The 14,529-nt window shown below is 40.7% G+C and overlaps 1 protein-coding gene across 1 annotated transcript in view; it reads right to left on the bottom strand.

Annotated features, from left to right (window-relative positions):
* Positions 1 to 1,991: 1,991 nt before the first annotated feature.
* Positions 1,992 to 14,529, bottom strand: part of SCAMP2 (secretory carrier membrane protein 2) — a 50,053-nt gene continuing 37,515 nt past the window's right edge. The window contains exons 7-9 of the mRNA XM_040413745.1: positions 6,732 to 6,833; positions 6,529 to 6,646; positions 1,992 to 2,878 (exon numbers count right to left, since the gene is read on the bottom strand). Of these exons, the coding sequence (XP_040269679.1) occupies positions 2,732 to 2,878; positions 6,529 to 6,646; positions 6,732 to 6,833 (367 nt within the window). The 3' untranslated portion in view covers positions 1,992 to 2,731. The remainder of the gene's footprint in view (positions 2,879 to 6,528; positions 6,647 to 6,731; positions 6,834 to 14,529) is intronic.

Raw genomic sequence — 14,529 nt, 5'->3', positions numbered from 1 at the left:
ACCCTATGAATTTGTAAAGCGCTGCGGAATATGGTGGCGCTATATAAATAAATATTATTATTATTATTATTACAAAAAGACATTCTAGACAATAGTAGCTTCCAACTTTGTTGCAACAGTTTGGGGAAGAGCCTTTACTGCTTCAGCATGCCGTGTACACCAAACAAGGTTCATAAAGCCATGGTTTGATGAGTTTGTTGTGGAGGAAGTTGAGTGGATTCACAACACCCTAATCTCAATCTTATTGAACACTTACAATGCAATCCGAAAGTCTTCAGAACCTTTAAAAAAATTTTTTTTACATAGTCATTAGGGATGAGTGAATCAACTTCAGATGAAACATCCGGCGTGGATTCGCATAAAACTTTGTTCCAATACTGTACGGAGCAGGAGCTCCGTATAGTATTAGAATGTATTGGCTCCGATGAGCCGAAGTTATTGCTTCACAAAGTTTTGCGATACTTTGGGTAATAATTTCATAAAATTTGTACTGTAAAAAAAACCATTTCCCAAACTTGGGTTTGGTTTCAAAGTAACACTTGGAACTGAACCAGAGTTCAAAAAAATTTTCCCCATCAACCTGCACTCTGTGCCCCATAATGAGAAAGTGGAAACAGAATTTTAGAATTTTTTGCAAATATATTAAACCTTTGCTATGACACTTGAAATTTAGCTCTGGTGGCCTTGCATTTCTCTTGATCATCTTTCAGATGCTTCTACACCTTGACGAGTCCACCTGTGGTAAATTCAGTTGATTGCCTTTCCAAATCCTGTCCACACCTCTGTTTATATAAGATCTCACAGATGACAATGTATATCAGAGCAAAGCCAAACCATGAGAAGGAAAGAACTGCCTGTAGAGCTCAGAGACAGGATTGTGTGGAGGCACAGATCTGGAAAAGGGTAAAAAAAATAAATAATAATAATAATAATAATAATAATCTGCTGCGCTGAAAGTTCCCAAGAGCACAGTGGCCTCCTATAATTCTTAAATGGGAGACGTTTGGAAACACCAGAACTCTTCCTAGAGCTGGCAGCCCCATCAAACCAAGTAATCGGGGGAGGAGGACCTTGGTTGAGAAAGTTAACCAGTAACTCAATGGTCACTCTGGCTGAGCTCCAAAAGATCCTGTGTGTAGATGAGAGAAACTTCCAGCAGCTCAATCATCACTGCACCACTACATCAATCTGGGCTTTATGGCACTGAAATCCAGAAAGAAACTACTCCTTTAGTAAAATACACAAAAAAGCCCCCCCACCCCACCCAAACACACACAGTGGCTTAGGGATAACTCTGTAAAATGTCCTTGAGTGGGCCAGCCAGAGTCCTGACTTGAAACCAATCCAACATCTCTGAAGAGAACTGAAAACGGCTGTTCACTGATGGTCCCCATACAACCCGACAAAGCTTGAGAGGATCTGCAGAAAGGAATAGCATAAAATATTGAAATCCAGATGGGCAAACTTTGTGGCACCATACCCAAGAAGACAAGACAATGGAGGTTGTAATCGCTGCCAAAGATGCTTCAACTAAATCCTGAGTAAAGGGTCTGAATATTTATGTCAATGCAAAATTTTAGCTTTTCCTTTTTAATAAATTAGCAAAGATTTCAAGCATTCTGTTCTCACTTTGTCATTATGGGCTACTGAGTGCAGAATGATTGGGAAAACTTGAAAGCCGCAACATAACAAAATGTGAAAAAAGTGAAAGTATTTGAAGACTTTCCGAATGCAATGTAAGGCTACGTTCACATCACCATTAAGGAGATCCGGATGCCTGATCTGGCGCACACCACTGGACCTCATTACAGTCAATGGGTATCCAGCGGAGATGTGAACTAAGCACTCTCATCCAACATCACTGTCTAACCTCACAAATGCCCTTGACTGAATAGGCACAAATTGCCACAGACACACTCTAAAAATCTAACCATAGTTTTGGAATGAGCTGTTTAACAAGTACATAGTGAAGAAACATGAAGTATCCGTAATCATCATAGAAAATAGATTTATTTAGATTTTCACTCATTAGGCACTGTAGGGTGACAAAAGTTTACATTGTACAAAGCTGGCAGTCAGTTTTTGCCTACAGAACAGAAGTTTAGTTTGTTTGTACCTTCAAAAAGCCATCCACTGCCCAGACCTTCACATCTCTATGTTAAGAAAACATTGTAAATGAATAATAACAACGTGTCTTTAAATGTTTAAAAAGTATCATTCTTGGATCCGCCAAACGGTTATAATTAATCTGAACCGCCATCATGTAGCCTGTGGTGGAAGAAACACTGGTACATAAAATGGCTTCTGCAGAAATCATAGAAATACAATGACAGGAAACATGTACAGGAGGATAAAGAGGAGTCTACATATTTTACATCTCAGGATGTGTCTGCATAGACCAAGCAATTCATTACCACAGACTTTTGTATTTTACAGACACATCAGTCATTCCCCCTTTGCAAATAAAAAAAAAAATATTCACCCACAAATAAAAAAAAGGTCAGGCATTAAGTAAATCCGTTTTCTCATGTGTAAATATATATATTTATGTACATGTATATGTAGAATTTCACAGTCCCTTGGTGGAAGTGGCATTATGTGGAGTGCTGGGTACATCCACCAGAGGCAAATTGTTTGAGACAATAGATTTCCTCATTGGAGAAGACATAAAAAGAATAAGCAAAATAGTCAGAAGTGTAAAAAAAATGGAGAAGTAATGGGGTTAAGATGCTCAGTTTTCCTGGAATGCCCCCCTGGCCGCGGCTGTTGCAGCTCCGGAAGCTGCGTTTTGAACTGTGCGGTTGGAAAAGATGCCTTGTGAAAACTCTTCCTGTGCTCTCTGGAAATTTGCACCTGTTCTGCGATACAGCGAGTGAACCTGCGAGAAACAAATACAATGAAAGAAGAGAAAACCCAAACAATATGGCATTATTTTTAGAACTCCAAGGGGGACTTCAACATGGGATCGTAGATCATCACTTCTACCATATACTGCAATGGTTTACCATTGCAATCTATGGGAAAATTGATGTGTTCCTACTGAGTCCTGCCTAAAGCAGGACTCAATAGGAGCTTTGCTATGGCAAGTCTGGGTACCTTCAACCGAACGGTGACCGCAATCACATCGTGGAAGCATTCAGTTAAATGATACCTCAGATGCCATGGTTGCAATTAACCACAGCATCTAAGGGGTTAAATGTCTGTGATTGGAGTTGCCCCCAATGAACAATGACGGCACGTGTCTGCTGTGTAACACAGCAGTCAACTGGGTGCAGTCTGCCATACATGTACTGCGGATTTTGGGACGGGGTTAAAGGGGACCCATCACTGTATTTTGCCTGTCTTAATAAATGTGCCCACTAGTGTTTATTTTTCAAATATTTGTAAAAAATTTTTTGATAAAACCAAGACGACTGCTCAGCAACCCACAAATGAGTTGTGCAAGAGGGCCGTTTGGGCGACTTCTCCTCCAATCTATCCATTCAGATGCCTTGCATGGTTGCTATTGCCTGATGCATCTGAGGATTTAAACGGCTAGGATTGGAGTTATGTCTAATCCCAGCTGCTGGAGGCAGGTGTCACCTGTATAACACAGCTATCACCCACGTGCATAGAGTGGGCTCAGCTCCTGAGCCTTCTCTATACGCGCCCTTGTAACCAATGACTTGCATGTATGTCATTAGTTAAGAGGTTAAACTAGTCTAAGTTATTAGAACTTTTAACAATTTACCATCTACAGTAGCTGCCCAGGCACTTGTGATCTGCTTGTGTCAATGGAAACCTAGACTGTATAGAATGTTTTTTGCATCTTGTTAAACACAGTTCTAAACAGTACACCAGAATACCACCAAGAATGGTCTATCAGTGGTGGCAAACCTATGGTACTGGTGCCAGATGCAGCACTCAGAGCCCTCTCTGGGCACCCCCACGCTGGAAAAAGTCTAAAGTGTACCAATATGACTTTTCCTGACATTCATCAGCGCAGGGCGCACTATGAACAGCACATTGAAAGTAGGCAGCCTATTATAGCTAAATGATAAAGTACATGAAAGATATACTATATTGGACTGTAGTATTCAGGTTAAATTGCCGTGTTGGCACTTTGCGATAAGTAGGTTTTGGGTTGCAGCTTGGGCACTCTGTAAAAGGTTCGCCATCACTGGTCTATATTATAGGGTCAACAAATTCCAAATCAAGTCCAGCCAAGGGATAGGTGGGGACGGGAATCCCAAAAGGTAGACTAATTTTCATTAGCATTAATGTAATTTACTTAGAGAATTCACCTAAACCATTTTTAAAACTGTCCACTGCTCCTGCTGTGACCACGTCCTGAAAAGTCTTTTTCACAGATTTAGTTTTTACAGTAAAGAAGCTTTGACGCTTCTGGAGACTGAACTTTTTCTTCTCCAGTCGGAGTAAGTGCCCCCTTTTCTTCTGAGCACATTTTACATGGAACAGCTTTTCACCATATTTTTTGTATGGCCCATTTATAGATTTGTATAGGTTAATCATGTTCCCCCCTTAGACGTCTCTTCTCAAGACTAAATAAATGTAATTCTTTTAATCTTTCTTCATGACCAAGACCCTCCATGCCCCTTATCAGTTTAGTCGCTCTCCTCTGTACTTTTTCCAGCTGTAAAGAGTCCTTTTTATGGACTGGTGCCCAGAACTGACCTGCATATTTCAGATGAGGCCGCACCAACACTTTGTAAAGTGGTAATATTACATCCCTGCCCCGCGAGTCCATGCCTCGTTTAATGCGTGACAATATCCTGGTGGCCTTAGAAGCAGCTGACTGACATTGTATGCTGTTATTTAATCTACTATCTACAAGGACACCCAAATCCTTCTCTATAAGTGACTCTCCCAGTGTTACATCACCTAGGACATATGAATCACAGAGATTATTACTACCAAGATGCATAATTTTACATTTGTCCACATTGAACCTCATTTGCCAGGTCGATGCCCAATCACTTAGAGTGTTCAAGTCAGCTTGTAGTATATGGACATCTACCATAGACTACCCAGTACTACACAGCTTAGTGTCATCTGCAAAAATAGAAATGGTGCTATTAATCCTGTCCTCGATATCATTAGTAGATAAAATTAAATAGAGGGCCCAGCACTGAACCTTGGGGTACACCACTTATAACCTGGGACCATTCTGAATAGGAATCATTGACCACAACTCTCTGGACACGGTCCTTCAACCAGTTTTCAATCCAATTACAAACTATACTTTCCAAGCCTATAGACCTGTTTTACCTATTAAACATCTATGAGGGACAGTATCAAAAGCCTTTGCAAAAATCAAGAAACACTACATCTGCAGCCGCCCCTGTGTCCTGGCTTCTGCTCACCTCCTCAAAAAACAAATCAGGTTAGTCTGACCACGTCTGTCCTTGGTAAACCCATGTTGGTTATCACTTATAATATTATTTACAGTCACATACTCCTGTATATAGTCCCTTAAGAGTCCTTCAAACATTTTTCCCACAACAGAAGTTAAACTGGTCTATAATTACCTGTGGAGGACCTAGATCTTTTTTTGAATATGGGCACCACATTTGCCTTGCGCAAAGTAGTGACCGATATCTCAGCATTGTGTCACTCAGGAGCTAAAATTCCGTGGTTAATGAGAACTAGCTTTATAATCATTTCAGCTTGGGCCTGGAAGAGTCATGGCTGCCTCAGCAGAGTCATGGTTATCCATCATCTCCTGCTCCCCCAGCCCACCTACTGATGGCTTTTGGATTTTTTTTCTTAGGTTTTTTGTTAAAGAGAAAACTAGCAATTAGCAGATGGGCGGGGAAAGCAGGAGAACAGCTGTGATTTTTCTTAGGCAGCCATGGCTTTGGTTCTGCATCCAAGGCGCATTTTTTGCAGCTCGGACGCGGACCTATTCACTTCAATGGGGCCGCAAAAGATGCGGACAGCACTCAGTGTGCTGTCCACATCCGTTGCTCCGTTCTGTGGCACCGCAAAGATTATAGATCATGTTCTATTCTTGTCCGTTTTGCAGACAATAGGCATTTCTATAATGGGCCGTCCATTCCGCAAATTGCAGAAGGCACATCAGCAGCATCCATGTTTTGCTGATCCACAATTTGTGGACCGCAAAACACAGCACGGCCCTTATACTGCCCTCTATGAGAGTAGCATGCAGTTAATGTCTGGTTCCTCTTAAATCTACATATATGCAGGGGATGTTGCTGGCCGATTGCTTCTTTCATCAGTAGCACCTCTTATCCTGTGTAATCAGGGATGTGCTGCCGATAACCAATACAAATTAATGGGGAGAAACACTGTATAGCAACAGTTCCTTCCCCCTCATGATTTTCATCGGCCATTGAAATAGGCCAATGCAGAGGGATGCCAATGAACACGTTTTTTTCGATTGCTGCTCGACCTGCCCAAACATCAGGCAGTGTAACAGACTGATGCAAAAAAAAAAAAAAGCATCGATCGGCGCTCATTCTGCCTGAGCATCGGGCAGTCTCCGTATGTAATATATCGCACACTCACCTTCTTCAGCAGGAACAGAGATAAGACAGCACACACTGTGAAGAATATTGCCACAATCATCATTATCACAGAAACAGCAGTGTTCGGTTTGATCATGGTTAATGCAATTATCCAGCCGCTGCAATGAAGCAGGAAGAGGAGCATAAGATAAAAGTATAAAAAAATGGCATTAAGAAAGAGAAGCACAAGGACTTAACTCTCACCTGGTTCCCCAGTGAGGGATGCCAACTGCTTGAATGATGTAAATCACGATTTGACAGAAGAAGATGATGAAGAAGAAAAAGAAATTGAAGGAGCTGTCGGACCTGTAAAAAATACGGTGTCAGGCTGAGACATAACAGCTTTCAACAACACACGGCACAACTTTGTATCATTCTACCTGTTGACATCTTCACATCAAATACTGATCATGAGGACTGTGGATAGGAGACAAAAGTGCTGCAGCACCTTTCGGGTTTCAGCAAGGTTTAGGACCCCTTTAAGTCTTTTATATAAAACTCTATAAAGCAGCACTTATGGTTCAATATTTTGTTTTACAATTAAAAGGATTGCCATTTTTTTCTTTTAAATCAAATAATTTTTTATTCATTTTTGCAGTACAATATCTGTACAACAAGTACACCACAATTACAACAAAAAAAACAAGCCCCCTCCTTGTAGTGTCCCAAGACCGACATCTTTATTGCCTTGTATAATTTCTTTTTATAAACGGTTACATTTTAATGTTTAATCCCTTCCAGACAGAGTTTTCACCTTCATGACCAAGTCGAATTTTACAAATCTGACGTGTCACTTTATGTGCTAATAACTTTGGATCACCGATAGTGAACAATTAACCCCTCAGATGCCGTAGTCAAATGTGAGAACGGCGTCTGAGAGGGCTAAAACCCGGAAGCGCACGAGTCTCTGTAAGGAATGCCTCCCCCAGGCGGAGATCAGGGAAGGTGTTCATACACAGTAATGAGCCCGAGCTTGTACTAGACTTACAGACTCATTACTTGTATATTACAGGGCAGGCCAGCAGGTGGCAGCACTGAACTGTAATATAGCTATTTCTGTATAGAATAATGGAGCAAAATCCATTATTCTATACAAACTGCAATCTGATGTAAAGTAAAAAAGGGTGGAAAAATAAAAATTAAAAATCACCCCCTTTCCCCAAAATCAAAATAAACAGAGGAAAAAAAAAAGCAGTCTGGTTTGAGAGCTGCACTTATACAAGCAAACAATGCGAGTTTGTGAGCGTTCGCGTGTTTGATTTCAAGTGTATGCTTCTATTAAGCGTGTGACTTTAGATTACGTGACTTGAGATTCAGGGACTACAGTAAGTTAGATTCTTATCACTGCACAATATTGTATTTTTTCTTTTTTCTTGAGTAATCCCCATTTAGTATGTGTTCCATTATTGACAACGCAGTCCTGTGCACATCTTGTCTAATGTATGCAGTCCTGGAACAGCCGTTTGAGGGTGCATATCTTTGTTCAAAATGTGAGCAAATTGCCCGTTTGGAATCACACATTGGCAGAGGAAGCTCGCCCGGTTAGATACACAGTCAGGGGACTGTCAGCTCCAGTAAGCAGGGGACCAGGAGAACAGAGCAGGCCAAACAGGTGCTGGTAGTGGGAGACTCAATTATTAGAAGTACAGATAGGGCGATCTGTCAAAGACCAGGATCGTCAAACAGTGTGTTGTCTTCCTGGCGCTCGAGTTTAACACATGGCGGATTGGGTTGACAGATTACTGGGAGGGGCTGGAGAAGATCCAGTAGTCATGGTCCATATCGGAACCAATGACAAAGTTAGAGGTAGGTGGAGCGTCCTTAAAAATTATTTTAGGGATTTAGGTCACAAGCTTTAAAAAGGCAAGAACCTCAAAAGAAAGCATTTTTCCAAAATACCACCTGTACCACAAGCCACACGAAAAAAGCAGCGGGAGATTAGGGAGGTTAACATGTGGCTCAAGAACTGGTGTAGGAAGGAGGGGTTTGGGTTCCTGAAGAACTGGGCCGACTTCTCTGTCAGCTACAGGCTCTATCATAGGGATGGGCTGCACCTCAATGGGGAAGGGGCAGCTGTGTTGGGGGAGAAGATGGCTAGAAGGTTGTAGGAGTGTTTAAACTAGAGACTGGGGGGGGGGGGGTTACTTTATAGGAGTGGAAGATAGTTCAGATAGAGACCGGGGGCAAGGTAGTGGAAGGAGGGACTAGAACAGTTCAGAAGGAAAGGTGTAGGGTAAAACATATACATAAACCTCTTAATTGTATGTATACTAATGCCAGAAGCCCGACTAATAAAACTGGGGAACTGGAATTAGTGATGTGTGAGGAGGACTATGACTATATAACTGAGACATGGCTGGATGGATGATGGCTGTGACTGGGCGGTTAATGTACAAGGTTACAGTCTGTTTAGAAAGGATTGTTAAAACCAGAGAGGGGGAGGGGTCTGCCTTTATGTAAAGTCCTGTCTAAAGCCCACACTCCGTGAAGATATAAGTGAGGGATATGAACATGTGGAGTCACTGTGGGTAGAAATACATGGAGGAAAAACTAATAATAAAATACTAATAGGAGTTTATTATAAACCACCTAATATACCGGAGTCCACAGAAAATCTGCTACTAAACGAGAGACGAGGCGGCAAATCATAATGAGGACGTTATTATGGGGGACTTAATCTACCCAGATATAGACTGGGAAACTGAAAGCTGTACATCTCTCATAATGGAAACAGGTTCTTTGCAATAACAAATATTTAATAGCTTGGCTTTCTCCTCATCGCTCTCTGCAACTCCCCCCTCATTACTCTGTAAAAGGGCCAACACCTTCAGCTGTATACCTTTTACCATATATATAACTGAAGAACATTTTAGGGTTAGTTTTGCTCTTTGGCAATTACTCTCGGTCTCTAGTTTAGCTGCTTTTATTTGTTTTTTACATATTCTATTTTTTTCCTTTTAGTTTTTCAGTGCTTCTTTATCCTCCTGTTTTAGCGATTTAAATACTTTCTTTTTGTCATTTATTGCTTTTACAGTTCAATTTATCCACATGGGTTTCTTCTTGTTCCTCAACCCTTTATTCCCATAAGGTATGTACCTCTCACAATTAGATTTTAGGATACTTTTAAAAATATCCCATTTTGTGGCTGTATTTTTATTTTTGAGGACTTTGTCCCAGTTAGTTAGGCCTATGGCGTCTTAGTTGGCCAAATTTAGCTTTTTTGAAGTTTGGTATTTTTTGTTCCTCTCTGAAGAGACACTCTTGAATGACAATTGGAAGGTTATTACTTTATGGTCACTATTAGTATGGCCGTCCCTCTAGTCAGGTCCTGAACCAGTTGGAAAAGGTAATGTCTTTGATTTCTCCACTGTATTCACTGAGTAAAATAAACTGTCAGAGGAAATGCAGAATGCAAAAGTAAATTCCCCATTAAAACTGCCCCGTCTAAACCAGGAAGAAGTACAGCAGAGTCTAAAAAAGATTAAAAATAGACAAAATCGCCAGGACCAGATGGCATACACCCACGTATCCTAAGAGAATTAAGTAATATCATAGCCAGAATCTTATTTCTGATATTTAATGACTCTATACTGACAGTGTTCCACAGGATTGGTGCATAGCAAATGTGGTACCAATATTCAAAAAGGGTCCAAAAACAGAGCCCGGAAACGACAGGCCGGTAATTTCAACATCTGTCGTGGGTAAACTGTTTAAAGGTTTTCTAAGAGATCCTATCTTTGAGTACCTCAATGAAAATAAGCAAACACCATATCAGCATGGCATAAGGTTATATGAGGAGGTAAGTTCTAGACTTGACAGTGGCGAATCATTGGATGTCGTATATCTGGACTTCGCCAAAGCATGCCTCCTATACTTGAATTAATGTGTCAATTACATTCAGTATCGGTGGCAGTGGCCCCTCCTCAATAGTGGCAGTTCCGATCGGATCCCCAGCAGTGTAATCCTGGGGCTCCGATCTGTTACCATGGCAGCCAGGACGCTACTGAAGCCCTGGTTGCCATGGTACACTCCTTTCTGCTCTGTGTACTATGGGGCAGCAGGGAGAGTGTAAAGTCCTAATACAGCTATATTAGGGTGAATAGGACAAGGGTATTGGGCCCTATTCTCTTCAATATATTTATTAATGATCTTGTGGATGGCTTGCACAATAAAATAGAAATTTTTGCAGATGACACTAAACTGTGAAAAGTAATTAACAAGGAAGAGGACAGTATACTGCTACAGATGGATCTGGATAGATTGGAGGCTTGGGCAGAGAAGTGGCAGATGAGGTTTAACACTAACAAATGTAAGGTTATGCACATGGGAAGAAATAATGCAAGTCAACCGTACATACTAGTGGTAAAACACTGGGTAACACCGACATGGAAAAGGACTCAGGAATTTTAGTGAACAGCAAACTAAACTGTTGAAACCTTTGTCAGGCAGCTGCTGCCAAGGCCAATAAGGCAATGGGTTGCATCAAAAGCGCATAAATGCTTTGATGAGAACATAGTCCTACCACTTTACAAATCACTGGTCAGTCCACGCATGGAGTACTGTGTACAGTCCTGGGCTCCTGTGAACAAGGCAGACAGAGCTGGAGAGGGTTCAGAGGAGGGCAACTAAAGTAATAACTGGAATGGGTAGACTACAGTACCCTGAAAGATTATCAAAATTAAGGTTATTCACTTTAGAAAAAAAGACGACTGAGGGAAGATCTAATAACTATGTATAAATATATCAGGGTTCAGTACAGAGATCTCTCCCATCATCTATTTATTCCCAAAAACTGTGACGAGGGGACATCCTCTGCGTCTGGAGGAAAGAAGGTTTGTACACAAATATGAGGAGGATTCTTTAAGGTAAGAGCAGTGAGACTATGGAACTTTCTGCCTGAGGAGGTGGTGATGGCGAGTTCACTAAAAGAGTTCAAGGAGGGGTCTGGATGAATTTCTGGAGTGTAATAATATTACAGGCTATAGCTACTAGAGAGGGGTCGTTGATCCAGGGGGTTATTCTGATTGGAGTCGGGAAGGATTTTTTTTTCCCCCTTAAGGTCGGGAAAATTGGCTTCTAACTCACAGGGTTTTCTTGCCTTCCTCTGGATCAACTTGCAGGATAACAGACTGAACTGGATGGACAGAAGTTACTATGTTACTATGCCATAAACATAGTTACTATGGCAAAAAAAAACAAAAAAAAAAAACGGAACGGACATGGAAAGAAAATACGTCCGTGTGCATGAGCCCTAATTGTACTGACCTGGAGAATGAAGATCACAAGTCACTGTTACCACATACAGAATGCTGGAAAAAACAGAACCCATACAACTGTGGCAGAATTGCATTCCCCCCCCCCCCCCCCCCCCCCCCAATTTCAACTACATTGCATGCAATATTGAAACAAAAACACAAAACAGGAAAATCGCTGTGTCAGGAAGGGGTTAAGGAACTATTCAGTTCTAAAGGGGCTTACATAATAGAAACCACCCATAAATTACCCCATTTTAGAAACTAGACTCTCAAACTAGTCAAAAAGGATTTTAGAAACTCTGTTAAAGCAAAATGAAGTTTAAAAAAATGTTATTTTTGCAGATTTTCATCAATTTTTCCTGTAACGCAAAAAAGGGTTAACAGCAAACTAAATTACAATACTTTTTACCCTGATTCTACAGGTTAGAGAAATACCCCATACATGGTTGACAACTGCTCCATGAGCACACAGCAGGGCTCAGAAGAGAAGGAGGGCAGATTTTGCTGGAATGGTTTCTGTGCGCCATGTCACATTTGAAGAGACACTGAGGTACTCCCACAGTGGAAACCACGAAAAAATAACCACATTTTGGAAACTATACGAGTCAAGGAATTTATCAAGAAGTATACTGAGTGCTTTGACTCCACAGACATTTCAGAGAATTAAAAAATACTTGGCTGTGAAAATGAAAGATGTCATTCCTTGTCATAAAATGTTGCTTTAACCCATGTTTTATTTTTTGCAAGGGAAACTAAATACCCCCTTATGTACTCTTAAACTGCTGTTTGTGCACATGGCATAGAAGAGAAAGAGCACCATGTGTATTTGAAGCCTAATTTGGTAATTTATACAGCACTGGTGCACAAATAGAGGCTCTGCAATGAAGCACAAAAAAAAAAAAAAAAAAGTGACCCCGTTTTAGAAACCACACTCCTTATAGAATTCAGTCACTAAGGGAATTCAGGGAAAAGTCAGCCATATTATTATTAGGCCTAGTTCACACAATCGGTTTTTTTTTTGTTTTGTTTTTTAGAGTGTACGGGCCGTTTTTTTGTGTTCCGTATACAGTAGCATTCATTTCAATGGTTCTGCAATAAAAACGGAATGTGTTCCGCAAGCATTCCGTTTCCGTATTTCCGTTCCGTTGATAGATAGAACATGTCCTATTATTGCCCGCAAATCCCGTTCCGTGACTCCATTCAAGTCAATGGGTCCGCCAAAAAAAAAAAAAAAAAAAAAAAACTGAACACATACGGAAATGCATCCAAATGTCTTCCGTTTTTGCGGAACCATCTATTGAAAATCTTCTGCCCAGCCCAATTTTTTCTATGTAATTACTGTATACTGTATATGCCATACTGAAAAACGGAACGGAAAAACGGAATGGAAACACAACGGAACTCAAAAATGGACCGCAAAAAACTATAAAAGCCATACGTTCGTGTGAACTAGGCCTTATGCTGTGCTTCCTGGTTTTAGAGACACCCTACATGTGATTTTATATAGTTTTTCTTTTTTGTTTTGCTACTTCGACATGTTTTGGTTTTGCCATTTGCTGAGTCATATTTTTTTTAAATTATTATTCTGGTCATGGTCTTGTGAGGGCTCATTTTTTTCCAGGACATTTTCATTGGTAACATCTTTGGGTACATAAAACTTTTTGATTATTTGATATTATGTTTTTTGGGAGGCAAAGTGACAAAAAAAAATGCTGTTCTGGTATAGTTTTTTTTGTTCACCTGACAGGTTAGATGATATGATACTTTTATAGAGCTGAGCTTGGCAATACCCAATAGGTCTATTTTTTCTATAATTTTGATGGGGGAAGGGACTTCTTTTTACACTTGAAACATTTTTTTTATAAACCAACTTTACATTTTTTTTATTTTATTTTACACTTTGTGATCCCTCTACATTTATTGCTAATTTCTCCATTAGCTGGGGCTGACATATAAGACCCAGTTACAGGGGGAATACAGCCTCCAGAGAGGTTGTACAGCGCTGTAGAACCTCACTGCAGACCCAGCAGCTCATGGCCCCCAGCAGTCACATGACTACTCAGACCAGAGCAGGAAGCGGAATATAGAGCAATGGGGAAGGCAGAGATGGTAAAGAAAACGTCCCTGACCTCTCTATGGGGAGCCCTGCTGTCATGACTGTGGGCTCCCCACTCCAGCAGCTGCACAATTTTTTAAAATGTCCATGCAGAGATATGTCTTGACTGCCTGGACGTATATAGTCTAGAGACGATCAGGAACTGGTTAATTATCTTTACACCATTCCCAGCTCACTACATACAGTCAGGTCCATAAATATTGGGACATTGACACAATTCTAACATTTTTGGCTCTATACACCACCACAATGGATTTGAAATGAAACAAACAAGATGTGCTTTAACTGCAGACTGTCGGCTATAATTTGAGGGTATTTACATCCAAATCAGGTGAACGGTGTAGGAATTACAGTTTGCATATGTGCCTCCCACTTGTTACGGGACCAAAAGTAATGGGACAATTGGCTTCTCAACTGTTCCATGGCCAGGTGTGTGTTATTTCCTCATTATCCCAATTACAATGAGCAGATAAAAGGTCCAGAGTTCATTTGCTATTTGCATTTGGAATCTGTTGCTGTCAACTCTCAAGATGAGATCCAAAGAGCTGTCACTATCAGTGAAGCAAGCCATCATTAGGCTGAAAAAACAAAACAAACCCATCAGAGAGATAGAAAAAAACATTAGGCGTGG

Source organism: Bufo bufo, chromosome 1, assembly GCF_905171765.1.
Source record: "Bufo bufo chromosome 1, aBufBuf1.1, whole genome shotgun sequence".
Lineage (NCBI taxonomy): Eukaryota > Metazoa > Chordata > Amphibia > Anura > Bufonidae > Bufo > Bufo bufo.
This window is presented reverse-complemented; position numbering and strand designations above follow the sequence as displayed.